At 43.1% G+C, this 20,358-nt stretch overlaps 1 protein-coding gene across 2 annotated transcripts in view; it reads right to left on the bottom strand.

The window, feature by feature from the left end:
• RPN2 (ribophorin II) overlaps positions 1-20,358 on the bottom strand; it is a 62,204-nt gene that overhangs the window by 25,641 nt on the left and 16,205 nt on the right. For both annotated transcript variants that reach the window (XM_009233559.3, NM_001135316.1), the window contains 7 exon segments: positions 17,514-17,609; positions 16,780-16,955; positions 12,048-12,123; positions 11,105-11,239; positions 8,558-8,734; positions 5,841-5,959; positions 2,136-2,241 (listed from right to left, as the gene is read on the bottom strand). In XM_009233559.3, coding sequence (XP_009231834.2) covers positions 2,136-2,241; positions 5,841-5,959; positions 8,558-8,734; positions 11,105-11,239; positions 12,048-12,123; positions 16,780-16,955; positions 17,514-17,609 — 885 coding nt within the window.

The following is a 20,358-nucleotide window of genomic DNA, read 5'->3' as shown; positions in this document are numbered from 1 at the left end:
CCATAAAGCAATCCTAGGGGAAGATATCTGATGCTCACAACTAAACATATATCACTCCTAAAAATCAGTAATAAGACTAACAAACCAAAAGAAAACCAGGCAAAGATATAAAACAATTCACTAGAAAGGAAACCTAATTGGCTAATAAATACAAAAAAAGATGTTTAACTTTACCAGTAACCAAGGAAAGACATTAAAACAAGATACCTTTTCATATGCATCAGATTACTAAAACCTAAAAATACCAAATATTGGTACAAATATGGAGAATAGAGCAATTTGGTGACTGTAACAGCAAAAGACTCATGGAAAAGACAATCAGAGGTGGAATCAATAGGACTTGGTAACTGACTAGAAGGTAGAAGTGAAAAGAAAGGAAGGGGTTAAGAACTGTGAGGTATAAGCCTGGCATTTAAGATGGACTGGAAGTACAGGGAAGAAGAGGTTTCAAGAAGAAAAAAAAAGAAAAAAAGAACTTTCCTTTTAATATGTTCAGTTGCAAATAAGTCCTCTTAACGTAGGAAACTAACATTAAAAGAATGTGGATTTGAAAGGATCAAGGCACACGCTACAATAGCTTCTATCCATAGTGAACGGACTAAGATCGGATGTCTCATGCTAAAAAGGTCAACACATGAGGTGGAGAGATTCAAGTGCCAGAAAACATCTTCCTTTCTGCCAAATTTTAAATGCAAGTGTTGAATCTACCTATGGGAAGTAATGCCCCATTTTTGAAAAGGTCAAACTTTCTAGCTGTTAATTCTGTCATTAAAAGAAAGCAAGTGTCACAGGAGCCAATTTGAGGAGCTCTCCAAAGGCCAAACCTAGGATAAAATGAGCAACAAGATAAATGAGTCATGGATCACAATGTATATAGTAAAATAAATGTCCATGATGCAATTATTGTAAACATATGAATTATAGAAAATAGATTACATTATAAACATGTTATGATAAAGAATTATGATAGTTATAAATAATTAAATAAATGGGATAAAAGACAGTTATTTTCTTACAGTAGAATTCCAATTTTAAAAATGTAGAAGGAATGAAAGAGAAAATCACCCTTTGGCAAACACCACAGTAATAACTATTACAGACAAGATCATTAGGATACTTACAGAGTCTCAAAGTATCACCCCACAAGACACTTAAATATAAGCAGAAAAACAGCAACTTTAGGGCAGAGAAACCTAGCATACAATCACCTTACTCAAGTGATCAAGGTAACATGACCTGTAATGAGACATATCAACATCATATACTTCTTGTTCTGAGTAGGGCAGAGCATTACTTTTGGGACAGAACTGCGGAAAATGCATGACCTGAATCTGATCATGAAGAAACATCAGACAAACACAAACTGAGAGACATTCTACAAATTGAGAGCCCGTCCTCTTCAAGTGTCAAGGTCGTGAAAGACAAAGAAACCATCTTAAATTGGAAGTAAGAAAGTAGGAAAATGTGTCACTCATCTTAAATAAACTTCTATCTAAAAAGATTACAATGAAAGCCACCGTGCCAGACGGGGTAAATTTCAATTAGCTGGGAAAAATACTAATGTGAACTACCTCATTCCCACAAAGCATCAGGTAAATAAGGCTTTCTATCCTTAAAGCACTTCGATCTTCAACCTAGCTAGAGTTAGCTAAACATCAACACAGTTCATTATGAAAGATTACTGATTTTCTTTTATCCTTGACCCAAATAGCTTCATTATAGTGTTACGTATGTGTCACTTGGTGCTTTTTGTCACCTATTTGGCATCAAGCACTTTTCTAAACCCACCAAAGCCTATCACACAAAACACTTTAAGAGTTTAAGCCTCAGTGGAATTATGGGTGATTTTTATTTTTTCTACTAATTAAATTTCATGTAAGACAGTAATGCTAAATTATAATGGAAAATGAAAAACTTACAAATAAAAGAAAATTCACTATGACCAAGTTCTTGATTTACTGCCTTAGCTACTAAGTCTGTCAAACAACAAAGACTGAATGCAGCCCTCGCTCCACATAAACGCTTTAGCTTGGTTGTAGAGAAAAGTCAGTGCACCAGACGATTAATACTGTGTCCATTTGGCCATATCCTTGGATATACTAACATGGCAATGGGAAGGAAAGAAAAACACCTACCTCCACGGTATTTGCAATATACCGGTTGTCACCTTCAACTTTGACAAGGAAGTCATAATAACCACTGGAAAATTTGACGTTCATGAAATTTAGTTCAAAAACATCCCTGTTAAGAATGACAACGGGCTTAGCAAGAACTCAGGTAGGAAAGTCATGGATATAACAAACAGGAGCTACAAAATGTCTCCTGGAGACTGTACAAGGCTAGCCAACTCCTTACCTTTTTGACTTCCCACCCCACTTGGGCAATCTCGTGCTTTTTATTTTTTTTTTATTTTGAGACAGGTTCTCACTGTCACCCAGGCTGGAGTACAGTGGCGCGATCACAGCTCACCACAGTCTCAAACTCGTAGGCTCAACTGATCCTCCCACCTCAGCCTCCCTGGTAGTTGGGACAGCAGGCATGCACCATCATGTCCAGATAATTTTGCAGTTTTTTGTAGAGACAGGGTCCTGAGATCAAGTGATCCACCCGCCTCAGCCTCCCAAAGTGCAGTCTGGGGCGTGAGTCACCATGCCCGACCCTCATGCTTAATCACAGATTGACATGTGGAGAAAAGTATCTAAAATGAACACCCCTAGGTTTCCAGCGTTTTCTTTTCCTCTGTTACTCCCACCACTCCTAAAATTCAAACTCCTGGTAGCCCACAGTGTAATGTAAAACTGAGAAGTTTACAATATGATCCCAGTTATGTTTCACAATGACAACAACATAAATGTAGACGAAAATACTCCAAAATGTACAAAGAGGTTGGTGTACGATAGTATAATTGTGGCTAATTTTTTGGTATGATTTCTACCTTTCTGTGTTTTGTGAATTTCTCAAAAAGGACATATCTTACTTTTATTAAAAAATATTTATTTTTATTTTAAAGGGAAAAAAAGGTAGAGAATTCCTAACTCTAACTAGATAGTAAAATCTCAATGTCTTTTACCACTCCACTGACACTCCTAAAAATCATTTTGCTTTTTAATTTCACGTATTGCCTATGTATCCTTATGATTAAGAAATGCATTTTCTCTCTAAAATTGAAAACTCCTGATCTCAATAACTTACTACCTAATTTAACACTTCAAAAAGTTCCATTTAAGGCCCGTGGCTCACACCTGTAATCCTGGCACTTTTGGAGGCCGAGGCAGGCGGGTCACTTTAGGTCAGGAGTTTGAAACCAGCCTGGCCAACATGGTGAAACCCCATCCCTACTAAAAATACAAAAAAAATTAGCTGGGCGTGGTGGCGGGTGCCTGTAATCCCAGCTACTTAGGAGGCTGACGCAGAATTCCCTGTACCCGGGAAGCAGAAGTTGCAGTGAACCAAGATCACGCCACTGCACTCCAGCCCAGGCAACAGAGCGAAACTGTCAAAAAAAAAAAAAGTTCTATACAATTAGCTGGGAAAAACACTAATTCATATAAAAATTGACCCTTAATTTTTTTCTTTTAGAAACAGGTCTTACTATGTTGCCCAGACTGGTCTTAAGCTCCTCGGTTCAAATGATCTTCCTGCCTCAACCTCCAAGTAGCTGGACTACAGGTACCTGCTATTGTGCCCAGCTTGACCCTTAATTTTTTGTTTTTGTTTTTGTTTTTGAGACAGAGTCTCCCTCTGTCACCCAGGCTGGAGTGATATGGTGTGATCACGGCTCACTACAGCCTAGACCTCCCAGCCTCAAGCGATCCTCCACCTCAGCCTCCCAAGTAGCTGGAACTATAGGCAAGCCACCATACCCAGTAAATTGGGCCTTAGTTTTTAAAAAATTACATAGCAATAATATGCAGCCGTTAAAAATCATTGTAAAGGCCGGCATGGCGACTCACGCCTGTAATCCCAGCACTTTGGAGGCTGAGGTGGGAGGATCACCTGACGTCACATGCCTGTAATCCCAGCCACTCGGGAGGTTGAGGCAGTTCGAGACCAGCCTGGCCAACATGGTAAAACCCCATCTCTACCGAAAATACAAAAATTAGCCGGGCATGGTGGCAGGGGCCTGTAATCCCAGCTACTTAGGAGGCTGAGGCAGGAGAATCATTTGAAGCTGGGAGGTGGAGACTGCAATGAGCCGAGATCACGCCACTGCACTGCACTCCAGCCTGGGCAACAAGAGTAAAACTCTGTCTCCAAAAAAAAAAAAAAAAAATTGTAAAAGAATATTTAATTCTATAAAAAAAAGTTTGTGGCACATTGTTACATATAAAGCATATCCTGATTTTTTTCTTTTAATAGAGATGGAGCCCCACTCTGTCACCCAGGCTGGAGTGCAATGGCGCGTTCTCAGCTCACTGCCAACCTCCGCCGCCCGGGTTCAAGTGATTCTCTTGCCTCAGCCTCCAGAGTAGCTGGGAATACAGGCGTGCGCCACCACGTCTGGCTAATTTTTTTGTATTTTTAGTAGAGATGGGGTTTCGCCATGTTGGCCAGGCTGTTCTCGAACTCCTGACCTCAAGTGATCCGTCCACCTCGGCCTCCCAAAGTGCTGGGATTACAGGCATGAGCCACCACACCTGGCCCCCATCTCTAATTTAAAAAAAGGCTGGGCACAGTGGCTCACGCCTGTAATCCCAGCACTTTGGGAGGCCGAGGTGGGTGGATCACTTGAGGTCAGGAGTTCAAGACCAGCCTGGCCAACATGGTGAAACCCTGCCTCTACCAAAAATACAAAAATTAGCCAGGCGTAGTGGCACGCATCTGTAAACCCAGCTACTTGGGAAGCTGAGGCAGGAGAATCGCTTGAAGCCGAGAGGTGGAGGTTGCAGTGAACCGAGATCACACCACTGCACTCCAGCCTGGGTGACAGAGGAAGACTCCATCTCAAAAAATAAATAGATAAATAAATAAAAATTACAGATTATAAATAAATAAAAATTGCTATGTTGCCCAGGCTGGTCTCAAACTCCTGGGCTCAAGCAATCCACCTGCCTCAGTCTCCTAAAGTGCTGGGGTTACAGGCGTGAGCCCCATGCCTGGCCCTTAATTGAATTTTTAAAATTTATTTACATACATAGAAAAAAGGCTGTCAAAAAAAAATTATAAAATGTTAGCAAGGCCAGGCACAGTGGCTCATGCCTGTAATCTCAGCACTTTAGGGAAGCCGAGGCAGGTGGATCACCTGAGGTCAGGAGTTCGAAACCAGCCTGGCCAACATGGGGAAACCCTGTCTCTACTAAAAATACAAAAAATTAGCCGGGTGTGGTAGCAGGCACCTGTAATCCCAGCTACTTGGGAGGTTGAGGCAGGAGAATCACTAGAATCCAGGAGGCAGAGGTTGCGGTGAGCTGAGATTGCACCATTGCACTCCAGCCTGGGCAACAAGAACAAAACTCCGCCTCAAAAAAAAAAAAAAGTTAGCATAAGTTATCTCTGAATGGTAGCATTATGGGTGAGTTATATTTTCTTTTTTTGTGCTTTTCTGTATTTTTCCTATAATAAACATTATTATTTATCAGAAAAAAAATCAATAAATATTAAATTTTAAAATAGCTACTTAGGTCACAATGATAAGACAGAGCCAACTAGAAATAGAGAATGAAACAGTAAAACCAAATAATCTTCATTTTAAAAATCATTTTCTTATATTTGACTACAGGCTTTTGATACCAGTAGATCAAATTTACCTAACTGGAACGTATTAATCTGTTACACTGGCTGCAGGCTAACTTTCCAAAACAAAGAGGTCAGCGCCCCGCCAAAATATGATCAGGACTTACCCTACAGGGGTGAAGGATGTCTTCTGGAGGACAGTGGCTCTGGAAGCAACGGATTTAGCATGTTCTAGTTTAACAGTGGCCTGAGTCAGAGGCTGAGACAGAACATTGGTGACTTGCAACTGGAAATAAATAAAAAATTATTTGTTACAACAAAAGGCTACAGGAGCAGAGAATTTTGTTTCTGGGGTGCTTTATCTATAGGTTGTAAGCTCTGCAGGAGAGCAAATCCCCTGCTTCGGGAAATCTTCGCTGACCTTGGGTCTGCTGCCTAATCCTAAAATGGATTATTACAGGTGTGAGTCACCACACCTGGCCAATATATTTCCTTCTTTCTGATTCCTTATTCTATCCACTCTACTATAGAATCTTTAAAAGAATTTATCAGACTGGGTATGATGGCTCATGCCTATAATTGCAGTGCTTTGGGAGGCTAAGTCAGGAGGATCACTTGATGCCAAAGAGTTCAAGAACAGCGTGGGCAACATGGCAAGACCCCATTTCTACCAAAAAAAAAAAAAAGTTTTTTAAATTAAAAAATTAGCTGGGCATGGTGGCATGTGCTTGTAGTCCCAGATACTCAGGAAGTTGAGGCAGGAGGATTGCTTGAGCCCAAGAGTTAGCATGAGCTATGACTGCGCCACTATACTCCAGCCTAGAAAACAGAGGGAAACCCTGTCTCTGAAAAAGAAAAAAAAAAAATGTCTCAGCTAGACTGGGTGCAGTGGCTCATGCCTGTAATTGCAGTACTTTGGGAGGCCGGGATGGGAGGATCACTTAAGGCCAGGAGTTTGGGACCAGCCTGGGCAATACAGTGAAACCCCGTCTCTACTAAAAAATTAATAAATAAATCAGCAGAAAAATACTTTAGGATGGTATCAGCAATGGGAAAATTAAAGAAATATGGACAAAATAACTATCATTTGTTGAAAGTCAACTATATGCATATACCAGGCTAGGCCCTTTACATATATTCTCCTATCAATTGTACGACACAGATAGAATAATCCTTATTGCACAGGTGAAGAAACAAGCCACAAGAGGTTAAGGGACTGCCAAAGGTCACATGGTCAGTTAAGCAGTTGAGCCAGGACTCAAACCATCTATTTAGCTTCAGAGTCAATTCTTTTTCCACTTTGTTCTCTTAGCCCCTCTTGACTCACAGGAAACTAGGCTACTCAGGTTACTTTCTACCCAAGTCTTTGTTGAGGGTGTATGAGTTGTATGTAGGGAGAAAATGGGCAATTTTGAAGAACAGGGTACTCGCTCAGGAGGATATCTGCAGTGGCCACCAAAGTAGAACTAACGAGACAGACAGCACTGTCCTAAGTGGAAACCCAACACTTAGACATAAATAAAATGCTAATTTCTCATGAAGATCTTAGCTTATCACTGGTTCCCAAACAACAGCAACAAAATGCCTCATTTGAGATAAAAGTTCTAAGCATATTCAAGATCTGTGCATGTGCTCTGTTCAAAGAGTTAACACAAAGGAGAAGTCTATGCCCACTGCTGAGTGAAAGGGAGGACTGTGCTATAAAGAGGCAAAAAGATACCCCATCAGGACCAGGGAAAAAGAGAACTGATCAACCATAAACACCAGAATTAACTGAGAACTAAAACAGCTGTCGTAAAATAACATATTTAGAAAATTTGGATACTGGAGGAAGTCTACGCTGCAGTGGGCCATGATCGCGCCACGGCACTCCAGCCTGCGCGACATAGCGAGACCCCATCTCAAAAAAAAAACAAAACAAAGCCAGAAAAATATGAAAAAGAAAGTTTGGTATTGGGAAGCGCATTTTAGATGCAAGACTTCTCTATACATCTGGAGTTATAGACCCAGAAATGCAATATTCCTGCACTTACTGAAGGCCTGTATTTTTTTTTTTTTTGAGACAGGGTCTTACTCTGTCACCAGGCTGGAGTGCAGTGGTGCACTCATGGCTCACTGCAGCCTCGACCTCCCAGGTTCAAGCGATTCTCCTGCCTCAGCCTCCTGAGTAGCTGGGACTACAGGTGCGCGCCACCACGCCCTGCTAACTTTTGTATTCTTAGTAGAGATTGGGTTTCACCATGTTGGCCAGGATAGTCTCAATCTCTTGACCTCATGATCTGCCTGCCTCAGTCTCCCAAAGTGCTAGGATTACAGGCATGAGCCACAGTACCCGACCAAGCCTGTACTATTTAAAATCCTCTAGGGAGAGGCCAGGCACAGTGGCTAATATCTGTAATCTCAGCACTTTGGGAGGCTAGGAGTTCAAGGCCAGCCTGGCCAACATGGCAAAACCCCATCTCTACTAAAAATACAAAAATTAGCTGGGCACGGTGGTGTGTGCCTATGATCCCAGCTACTTGGGAGACTGAGGCACAAGAATCACTTGAACCCAGGAGGTGGATGCAGCAGTGAACCAAAATCATGCCACTGCTCTCCAGCCTGGGCGACAGAGCAAGACTCTGTCTCAAAAAAAGAAACAAAAATTAAAATTAAAAATCCTCGAGGGGAAAAAAACTTTTTTAATAGATTTGAAGGGTTCTGTGGCTAGTTCACCCAGTGGTCATGTCTTCATTTCAAGGCTCAGGGAAATGAGCCTTGCCCTCCATTTAATGGGTATGTCCTTGTAGGGGCTATAATTGGCTATGACCATAGTCCAGATTTCTGAAAGCCCTCCACTAGGAATGACAATCAGAGGGGCACACTTTGGGCATGGATGTCTTACCCGCAAGATAGCCTGTTCATGAGTGTCAGAAGCAGAGCCCTCAGGCACAACCACAACTGGCACGTGGTAGCGATTATGGGAGAGCACAGCAGCCACAGAGGCCACGCTGAAGGCTTCGGAGAGGGACTCGAAGTTCTTCTTGCTGAAGATTGCGTTCATCAGCTGGATGACCTGATCCTGAAAGAAATGCGAAATGCAGCTGTTTCTCTTCCTCTGCTGGGAAGGCGGGAGGGCCACTGCTGTGGAGGAAAGTCACCCTTATCTGTTTCAGGTGTTCACATGGGAGGTCTTTTGGTCATTGATCCAAATTCGTAGATGGAGAAAACGCAAATATTCTGCATTTAAACTTAGAACTTGGATGTGGTTGTTTTTTTTCCATCTTCCTTTATAAACTGAAATTCATGATTTGTCAGTTATTTAATAAGTGCTTACTATACAGGCCAGGGGCGGTGGCTCACGCCTGTAATCCCAGCACTTTTGGAGACCAAGGCGGGTGGATCCCTTGAGGTCAGGAGTTTGAGACCAGCCTGACCAACACAGTGAAAAACCCCAACTCTACTAAAAATACAAAAATTAGCCAGGCATGGTGGCATGCGCCTGTAATCCCATCTACTCAGGAGGCTGAGGCACGAGAATTGCTTGAACTCAGGAGGTGGGGGTTGTAGTGAGCCAAGATCGCGCCACTGCACTCCAACCTGGGCCACAGAGAAAGACTCTGTCTGAAAAAAAAATCATAATAATGCTTACTACACAAATGCAGGGTACTTCCAGATAACTACTGAGATATGAAACTATATTATGAAATATATATAATAGTAATTATTTGTTAAATGTCTATATATGCCAGGCATCATGATAGGTGCTTTACATGCATTAACTCAAATTTTGACAAAAACTATAAAAGATTGCTATTATCAATGTTTCCCAAAAAATGAAACTGAGGCTAAAGGAGGCTAAATAACTTCTGCAAGTTACCACAACAACATTAGCAAGACCAACATTCAAATGTAGGACTGTTTGTCTCCAAAGTCCTTCTACAAGAAAATCTGTTCTTTCCTGATTCTCATTATCCTCTCAGCTAAGCTACCTTTCCTCCCAACCTACTTGTAAGTAGTACATTGAGGCAAAGTTTTTATTTATAAGACCAAACTTTATAGCTAAAATGTACATTAAAAAGAAACTAAAATAACTCTCCATTAAGAACTAATGGGCTGCTTAGAGGAGAAAACTAAAAGCAATTTTTTAAAAAAGTGGAACCTAAAAGGCATTATTAAAATTCTGGAGGTTATTTGCTTAGGAGGAAACATTTTCCCCTTCAATCAGTTTTGTTTTTTAAAATCTACCACCCAACAAAAGGGCTCTCTTGTTCCTGACAGTGTTATTCACAGTCAACATGAAAGAATTTTCTTTAATTGGACCAATTACAATTTTCCTTCACTACTCTGTTGACACGTTAAAATGGGTGACTGTTCACCAGAATTGTTGTGTCAAAAGCAGTGACAGCGAAATTACTCCAGCCAAGTACCTGGTTAGCAGCAGCTTGGAAATAAAGGAAGAAAATGTTTAAGTTGTATAAGTACAATATCATTAATTCATCTACTTTACTGTGTATAGGACAATCAGCAAACAATCTGTACCCTAAGACCCCACACTCTTGCACTTTCACCCATAACAGAAATTAAAAGGGAGTATATTTCTAGACCTCCTACACTTAGGACAAAGGAAGAGACACAAAAAGAATGCAAACACATGAATAACTTATTTGACCATATGGAGAAAATATGAAATTAATTCCAATTATCCAAGACAGATAACTATTTACTTAAAGAAACTTGGCACAAAACTCGTAATGCATAAAGAAATGAAAATTCTCACTTAAAACCCAAATCTCTCCTCCTAAAATTTAAATAAAAGCAGCTTGTATTTTAAGTACTTTAGATTAAGGGCTGGTAACTTCTCACAAACAAGGGGTACAAAGACGGTCCTACTCAAAAAGGCTTCCCACATGCATTCCAACTAAAGGTTCTTTCAGGTTAACAACCTCCTCTTGAGAAAAAGAATGAACTCTTGGAGGATGTGTGATAGACACACACGCCTCTCAGTGAACTATGTCCATCAGCAAAGATTAGCTAAGATTTAGCCGTTGCTGAGGATAAGGGGGAAGGGAGGAGAAGCAATTGTGAGCCCAGAGAAGGATTTGAATGGGCCACCAGAGTGGAAAGCATTCAGGCAACAAGCAGAAAGGGGTACTGGGAAGAAAGGGAGATGAAACAGGAGTAATACACTTGGCTTCCTTGAAACTATCTCGTGACATGTACATACCCCATTTAAAGCAAGTGTGGTTTACACGTCTACCTCACTAGCAACCCACTTCTTGAAGATAGGCATTACATCTTTCTATTTCTCGTTCTGAATCCCTAACCCAGGACACTGAGTGACAGCATCTCAAGGTACTGTCTGAACATTCCTCTCTGATAAAAGCCATCCTTAGCAGATACAGCTGATGATCCCTTTGGGTTTCATGCCTGAAAATTGTTAGATGGGTACCTCCTTAATGGATGGCTCAGTCCCCACATGATCCATGAGCTTGTAGGTGGCAGCCACAAATAACGCTGTTGTTTCCAGTCCTTCTTCAAACTGGAGATACACGCCCCCGAGTTCATCCAGGCGAGCAACAAGGTCCTGCCATAACAAAACAGAAACACGCTGGATGTCAAGTAACAGCAGAAATGAGATGCGCAAACCACTGTCAACCCCACTGCAGACAGCTTCGTGACATCTCTCACTCTAAATCTGAAGACCATCTCAGTCACTTAATACTTTCTCAAAAATGGTGCTTAGGCAGAGTAAAGTATATCAAACAGACATTTGAGGACAGCACTATCTTCTGCAGTTCTGGGAGGGCTCCTTCCTTGGCCCCTTGTATGCAGGCCCAAGCCCAGGAATCACGGCACAGAACGCGCCAGCTGCTTTGGGTGGAAAGCCGGTGGGCCAGGCTGCTGTGCACCCAGGAAGCATCATGACACAGATGGAGTCCGTGGCCATCCATTTGAATACAACCTACAAAGCACAGCATTTCCCAGAATTTCTTAATGCTCCAAAAGACAAAGAGAGACATACTGCTATCCTAGGCAACATGACTAGGCAACCAACGTGCCTGTGAAGCATCCAGTGAGAACACCATCAGGACTGCTTGTCACCCCTGCCAGGCAGTCCATGAAAGAGGTCCCAGAGGAGCATGATATTCCGGGCAAAGGCAAGGATAGAGCAATAAAAAAAAAACCACAGTCACCACATCCTGAGGACCTATTATGTAATAGGCACAAATATTCCTCAGGACACAATACCTTAATACAAAGAACACAAGTGTGCCATGGATATAAGAAGCAATGTAACTGGTCGTAACAGATCACACATGGCTATCTGCAAGATTCTTCTGCAGAGTGTCAAAGATAGGAGCTGGGAGGTGCATTTGGCAAAAGATTCACACCTCAATCTCCTCCACGATGCTCCTCAGGTCAGCCTGCTGGGACAGGTGGGATGCTGTCTGCAGAGCCTGGACCGTTCTGGAAGGGAAAGAGTAGAACCCCAATGAATGGCAAGTCTTCTTTCATCCACTCACCCCTTCCCGTACTTGGACACTTTCACAAATATCCCACTCTTGTTCTTTAGAAGTACAAGTTGGTCTCAGCCTTTAAGGAGTTTACTTATAATCCAGTTAGGACAGGTGTGACAAAACCTGGAAAAGATCATCACAGCTGAGAAGGCAACCCAGGCAACAGAACTGGCAAGAAGAACCGTGGGCACTGGGCTGGACGCAGTGGCTCACGCCTGTAATCCCAGCATTTTGGGAGTCTGAAGCAGGCAAATTCCTTGACCCCAGGAGTTCAAGACCAGCCTGGGTAACATGGTGAAACCCCATCTCTAATAAAAATACTAAAAATGAGCCAGGTATGGTGGCATGTGCTTGTAGTCCCAACTACTTGGGAGGCTGAGGCCCAGGATGCAGAGGTTGCAGTGAGCCACTGCACTCCAGCCTGAGCAATAGAGTGAGACCCTGTCTCAGAAAAAAAAAAAAAAAAAAGATTGAAGCAAAATTCACATAAAATTAACCATTTTAAAAAGCAAACAATTCAGGGGTGCTTACTACATTCACAATGTTGTGCAACTACCACTTGTCTAGTTCCCAAATATTTCCATCAGTCTAAAATAAAACCCATTGGTTGAGCACGGTGGCTCACACCTGTACTCCCAATACTTTGGGAGGCCGAGGCAGGAGGATCACTTAAGCCTGGGGGTTCGAAACCAGCCTGGGCAATATAGTGAGACCGCATCTTTACAAAAAATTTAAATATTAGCTGGGAATGGTGGCACATGCCTATAGTCCCAGGTACTCAGGAGGCTGAGGGAGGAGGATCACTTGAGCTAGGGAGGTTGAGGCTTCAGTGAGCTGTGACTGCACCACTGCACTCAGCCTAGGTGACAGAGTGAGACCCTGTCTCCAAAAAAAATAGATAAAACCCACTGAGCATTCTCCCCATTGTGTCTCCCCCTTAGCCCCCAGCAACCAGCAATCTATGTTCTATCTCTACGGATTTGCCTATTCTGCTATTTCATAGAAATGGAATCATACAATCTGTGTCCTTTTATGTCTGGCTTCTTTCGCTCAACAGAATGTTTTCAAGGCTCATCCATGTTGTAGCATGTATCTGCACTTCATTCTTTTTTATGGCTTATTCATATATTTTTATCTATAATTCTGGAAGATAAGCTTTTTAAGATGGAACATGATAGACGTACACATGTAAGACTTATTAGATTCTATTATCTTAATGCAGATAATTTGGAAAATATAAATGGTGCTTTTCTGGGTGAAACTGGGAGAGGAGAGGCCCCCTGGTGGTTAAACAGACTGCTGCTTCCACCCCGAATGGTTTCCTAATTCCCAAGAGATGACTGGGCCCTTGTGTAAAACCACCACTTATCAAGTCAATGTGTCAGGGAATGTAGAACAAGAATCTGTCTGCTTATGTCAAGATCATAACAATTTAGATTTTCTCCATGGGAAACTAATTCCATTACAATGACAAGTTGGAAAACAGCAGAGTCGCAATTTACAGAGAGACAAGCCCCAGAGTATTCAACGACACCTATGGGATGCTTGTTGTTATCATACACTTGAGAAAATGAAACCTGAATTTCCAAATGAGACAAAAATCACACATCTGCCCGTGATAAATGCTGTGCTCAGAAAAGGCAGTTAAGATAGCCTAGAAAGAACTTCTCAATTAAGATATCATTTTTTTCTCTTTGGAATGAGAGAGTGCCATGCTGGTAACAACCTCAGAAGTTTTAGAATGAAATTAATCCACTGAGTTTTAGAAAGTTTTGTCACTGGCTTTAATTACTTATTCCCCAGCCAGCAATTTCTTTTTCTCTGGAGCATAGTACTGTATCCAAACACTAAGAAAGCAGATCTTATCTTGCTAATACATAGCAGATGATTCAGAGAAATTGATTTATGACAGACTGCAATGAGATCTTCTCAGGTGGTTCATTCAAACCTACAAGTATTTTCTTTTTTTCCATTCAAGACAAGTTTACAAACATACACTTCCTAGAAAAAGTCCATTTAAATATAGAAGGCCCACTCAGAAGAGTTCTAATTTATATCAGATTGCCTTTAATAGGGCAAATTAGTAGTAATATAAGGCATCCTACCAGTTGGATTTCACAATGACCCTACGAGACATTCTCCAGGTTTGCATATGAAAACACTGGGGTTTAGGGGGGCTAAACAACACACTCATGGTCACGGAGGTTGAGTAGAAGAGTGGATTCGAACACAGTTCTTTCTGCTCCAAAGCATATGTTCTTCCTACCCATAAGCTTTCTATAAGACAGCAGAAACACAAAAGTATAGTTTCATCCTTTATTAACTCCATTGGGTACAGACCATGTGCCAGGCTCTCTAAGCACTGCAAATAAAGCTTATGGCTGGGTGTGGTGGCGTGTGATTACAGTCCCAGCTACTCAGAAGGCTAAGGTGGGAGGATCGCTCAAGCCCAGGAGTTTGAGGTTGTAGTGAGCTTTAAATATGATTGCATTGCACTGCAGCCTAGATGACACAGTGAGACCCTGTCTCCAAAAAAAAAGCTTATGCTCTAACATACAAATAACAACAATGAAAGAAGTAACAAACTCTCTAAGAAGGGGGACCTGTTTGTTAGGGACCTAACAAACAAATGGTCCAGAAAAGGAACTCCGTTTCCTACATGCCCACCAAGAACCAGGCACTGCGCTAGGTCTTCACACCTATTATCTCACTTAATCCTGTCAGTTGCTCTGATATAAGAATTATGGGTTTCATTTTAAAGGTGAGGCTCAGAGAAGTTAGAAATTTGGCCAAAGTCAGACAGCAAGGAATGAAATAGCTGGTGTTCAAACCTAAGTCTGTCTGACTCCAAAGTGGACGTACTTCCCTTGTACTTCTTCCTGGGGCTCTGGGGTTTTGAGGAAGGGGATTTGCTTTTCTGCTTGGAGGGAAATGGGAAGTTTTTTTGTAGAAGGTAGCATCAAAGTAAGGCACAGGCACTAACAGTGGCATCATGGCATGAGATGATGGTGACTGGAGAAGCATTCCCCATGAGGGATTATAAGCAGATATCAAAACATGTCACCTGAAATCAAAGGCCCAAAAGGGCCAAGCACTGGACAAAGTGCATACAAAATGTCAGCCCCAGAGTCACTGATGATTGACCACGTGAATATAGGGAGAGTGTGAGGAGGACAGAGAGGGAATGTCAATTGCCTGTGAACCCTGTCCTTAACAAAGCTTTAAGTTTAGAGAAAATCTGGTTGTTAGCAAAAAAACAAAAAACAAAAATATCTGGGAAACAATCTCACTGTTTTGAAAGGGGGAATTGGTATCACCAACCTCTGGCTAAACAACGAACAGGATTCCAGAAAGGTACTCCACACCCTCCTTCAGGGTTTGCAATTAAATGGTGAACACAAATAAAATAACAAAAAAAATTATTGTTTTAAATGAAGAGTTTAAGTGTTAAAAAAAAAAAAAAAAAATTACAACTGGCCTGGACAACACAGACAGGCCCCATCTCCACTAAAAACTAAAAAAATTAGCCAGGCAGCCGGACGCGGTGGCTCACGCCTGTAATCCCAGCACTTTGGGAGGCCGAGGCAGGTGGATTGCTTGAGGTCAGGAGTTCAAGAGCAGCGTGGCCAACATGGTGAAACCCTGTCTCTACTAAAAATACAAAAATTAGCCAGGCGTGGTGGCGCACCTGTAATCCCACCCACTGAAGATGCTGAGGCAGGAGAACTGCTTGAACCCGCGAGGCGGAGGTTGCAGTGAGCTGAGATCGCGTCACTGCACTCTAGCCTGGGTAACAGAGTAAGACCATGTCTCAAAAAAAAAAAAATTAGCCAGGCGTAGTAGTTTGCACCTGTAGTCCAGCTACTCGGGAGGCTGAGGTAGGAGGATCACTTGAGCCCAGAGTTCAAGGCTGCAGTGAGTTGTGATCATACCATTGCACTTCAGCCTGGGTGACAGAGTGAGATCCTGTCTCTAAATAAATACTTAAAACTACATATGTTATCACTTAAGAGCTTAGCAAAAAACACCCTGAAGTTATAATATTTCCATTTATAACAAACAGGAAAGGTGCTTCTCCTTCACCTAAGCCTTTTGCAGAGTAGTAGAGTCTGATTCCTAGAATACTCCACCCTCTGAGCAACCACCTCACCCACCAGATGCTGTCTTTCACTACTTCCAGGGATCCTGAGAGCCCCCACTTTGCAGAGCCTCCACTGCCAACATGTCATCCTGCCCTGGCCAAGCCTCAACAAGACACGCACATGGCCCCTTCTCAGTTATCTGCCCTTGCTCTAGCCCTCCAGCCTCACAAGGCAGCTGGATGGTGGTGTGTGCTCTAGGTGGTGGTGTGCTCATGCTCTGGCTCAGCGCTTGCTTTCTGTCTGCGAGGCTTGCAGAAGACTGTGTCCATGCGAGCTCCATGAGGACACGGACTTTACCTGACTTCATGCAATCACGTCTGTGGTAGCTTGCACGGCACCTGGCACACGGAAGTATTTACTGGAAGTACTTGCCCAGAAAGTATTTGCTGAACCAATGAATGAGCCCTCTTAGGATAGGACCCGAGACAAATGAAGCCTGAGAAATGCTTGAGATGACAACTCACGCCAGCACAGTCTCCTCCTTGCTGAGACGAGCAGTAAGGGCACTGAGTGCTTCTTGGGATGCCAAGGGAAGGCCAAAGCCACTTAGAGCTGCAACTGCATGGTAGATCTGGGTAACAGATGAGTCCTCACTGACAGCTGCCAGCAGCAGATCTTTGGTCTCATTTGAAATAGAGATCTAAGAAAGAATCGGCAGACACAGATTTTAGAACAGGTCTTGGCAATCTGTGGCAGGCATGGCAAAGACAGGATGCAGAGCAGCTGCCAAAGTCACCTCTGCCTCGCACATGCTCATCCTTCTCTAATCCCCAGACACCAGGATGAAATGTTTGCAAAACTTCGGCACAATACTCCCATCTGAAAAGATGCGGACAAGTTACCTTTCTACTTACACGGTTCTCCTATGTTCAATAAAATGACTTCCAGAAACCTCGTGTGGGGGTACACTTTGAACATTTTTACATGTTAAAGGGAGATGGAAAGGAAAAAATCAAGACCTCCCAGAAGAAAAGCAAAAACTGTACAAAAAGGTTATTTAAAACCCTTGAAAAGTAAAAACTTAGGAGAAACATAAACTGTACTTTCTTAAGGAAAAAAAAAAAATCACAGGAATGGAATTCCCACCTGCAATAATGGACTCTCATAGTTAAAAAAAGGATGTTTGACATGACCCCTCCCCTTTAAAAATGCACTTTAAATAGTTGAAGTCATTGTCGGCGTAGGAACCCGGACTTACCTCACATCCTGAGAGGGCCTGGCTGGCCTGGGCGGCATAAAAGAGGGAATCCACATTGCTGGGATCAAGGTTAGATCTGATGTAGGTACATGCTTTCTACACAGGGGGGAAAAGTCAATGTTAAGTGGTGACACATGTAGTGAACCAGGAAAAGCAAAGGCATTTTCTCAGCCATTATAGATGGCTTAAAGAATGAGCTACATGAATTTAATTAAGTAGTTACTTTCCATAGGACACGGTATTACCCAAAATTGCTCACTTCGTACAAAGAGCAATAAGCCTGAAGGCACTTGAGTCCTTCCGAACTTTAGAAAGGAAAGAAGGAAACCACTTCCCGGATCACCTGTCTGGCCATGGCCTGTGCTGGGTATTTAGGAAGCTCTTCCTTTTAACAACATGATTCTTTGGTAGAGATTATGACTATCCCCATTTACCTGAAAAAGAAACTGGGGCTTGAAATTGGCAAGTAATCTGATGAAGGTGGCAAAGCTACCAAGTGGCAGTCTCTTCTGATTCCAACTGTACTGGCATCTCCACTTAGATGTCACCAAGGCCAAGTCAGGCTCAACAAATCTAAAATGAGCTTAACGCTGGGTGCAGTGGCTCACATCTGTAATCCCAGGCCTTTGGGAGGCTGAGGCAGGAGGACTGCTTGAGCTCAGGAGTTGAGACCAGCCTGGGTAACATGGTAAGACCCCATCTTCACAAAAAATTCAAAAATTAGCAGAGCAGATGGCGCATGCCTGTGGTCCCAGCTACCTGGGAGGCTGAGGTAGGAGGACTGCTTGAAGTTGAGGCTGCAGTGAGCCATGTTCATGCCACTACACTCCAGCCTGGGAGACAGAGCGAGACCCAGTCCCCCCAAAAAATAAAAATAAAAAATAAAATGAGCTTAAAACCTTCTATTTCTTCACCAGGACTTCCCAGCTCATGCACAGGTAACACCATGCATCCAGCAACCCAAACCAGAAACGTTGGAACCATCCTTGACTTTTCCCTACCCCTCCAAGCCTATCAAGTCTACCTCTTTTTCATTTCTCAGGCCCAGTCCCGCCTCTGGTTTCTGTCACTGCCTTACAGCAGGCCCTTGCCATTTCTCACCTAGATTGTCCCAGTCATCTCCTAAGCGGTCTAAAGCCATGCAATCCATTCTGCACACTGCTTCAAGACTGATCTTCACAAAATACAAGTGTAACCGTGTTGCTTTACCTTTAAAACCCTTCAGTGGTCCCCTATTTTTCTCAGACAAGATCCAACTTCTGACACAGCATGAAATGCCCTGAAGACTGACCCTCCCTCTCTATGCTGCCTTCATCACCATAGCCCTAACTCAAACTCCAAAATCTTACCCTCTAGCCTCCTGCAGCTATACCATGCTCTCGCCATTTGACATGTTTGACCCCGCTACCCACCCTGCCCGGAGCACCTTTTCCTTGTCCTTCCTGCCTGCCAAACCAGGTCCTATCTTCAACTCTGCTCAGATGTTCACCTCTTCCTGACAGTCCTTCCAGGAGAGGCCAGGTATCCACCCTCTCAAGTGCTCCCCCAAAGCACGTACCACACCGCACTTACTAGTTCCCCCAGTGACTAGTGGCCCAAGATCAGGGACTTTGCCGAATGCCCATCACAGTGACTGGCACAGAGGAAGCACATCACAAAATCCCCAAGCCCCCGCTACTGCGACTCTCCTCAACTCCAAGAAACAGTATCAAATCAATAGACTGCCAATATTTTGGCTGAAGTAATATAAAATTCAGCTATTCAAAAAGATGTGGTAATAATAACAATTAAAAGTGGGTGCTGGCTGGGCACAGTGGCTCACGCCTGTAATCCTAACACTTTATGAAGGTGAGGCTGGAGAATCGTTTGAGGCCGCAGTGAGCTGTGATTACACCACTGCAGTCTGGCATGGGTGGCAGGGCAACATCCTGTCTCAAAAAAAAGAAAAAGGCTGGGCGCGGTGGCTCACGCCTGTAATCCCAGCACTTTGGGAGGCCGAGGCGAGCAGATCACGAGGTCAGGAGATCGAGACTATCCTGGCTAACACGGTGAAACCCCATCTCTACTAAAAACACAAAAACAAAATTAGCTGGGCATGGTGGTGGGCACCTGTAGTCCCAGCTACTCGGGAGGCTTGAGGTGGGAGACTGGCGTGAACCTAGGAGGCGGAGCTTGCAGTGAGGCAAGATCACGCCACTGCACTCCAGCCTGGGCGACAGAGCGAGACTCCGTCTCAAAAAAAAAAAGGTGGGGGGTACTGGGCGCGGTGGCGCTCACCTTTAGTTCCAGCTACTCAGGAGGCTGAGGCAGGAGAATCCCTTGAACCCGGGAGGCAGAGGTTGCAGTGAGCCGAGATCGTGCCACTGCACTCCAGCCTGGACAACAGAGTGAGACTCCTCTCCCGCCAAAAAAAAAAGTACGGGGTGCTCCTGGAGAGTAGGACAGGGAGGAGGGCAGGGGCAGCATGCCGCCCTTCACTAACAGCTATTTTGTATTGTCCAGTGTTTTACTGTATGTACATGCTACTCCAACCAAAGCATTTTTTTAAATGTTATGAATGAAATTTAAATAAGAGTCTCAAAACAAATGAGTTTCAACCAGAAGTTTTAAAGAAGCCAGAGGGAGAAAGGAAACAAACAAAATACTTCACTTTGCATCAATTAGGGATCTGAAGAGAATAAGTAAAGCTACTCAAGGAGTCCAAGCAGGGGAATGCAAGGAAGCTGAAAATGTGTGCTTTGTCGCCATCTGGTGCTTTAACAATGGAACGACAACACTGGAGACCCCAAAACAATGACTACCTCTACTTCTACCTCTATCATTACCTCTTTCTGAGCACTTAAAA

The sequence above is a fragment of the Pongo abelii genome, chromosome 21, assembly GCF_028885655.2.
Source record: "Pongo abelii isolate AG06213 chromosome 21, NHGRI_mPonAbe1-v2.0_pri, whole genome shotgun sequence".
Taxonomy (NCBI): domain Eukaryota; kingdom Metazoa; phylum Chordata; class Mammalia; order Primates; family Hominidae; genus Pongo; species Pongo abelii.
Note: the sequence above shows the minus strand (reverse complement) of the source record. Positions and strands in the feature narration are given on the sequence as shown.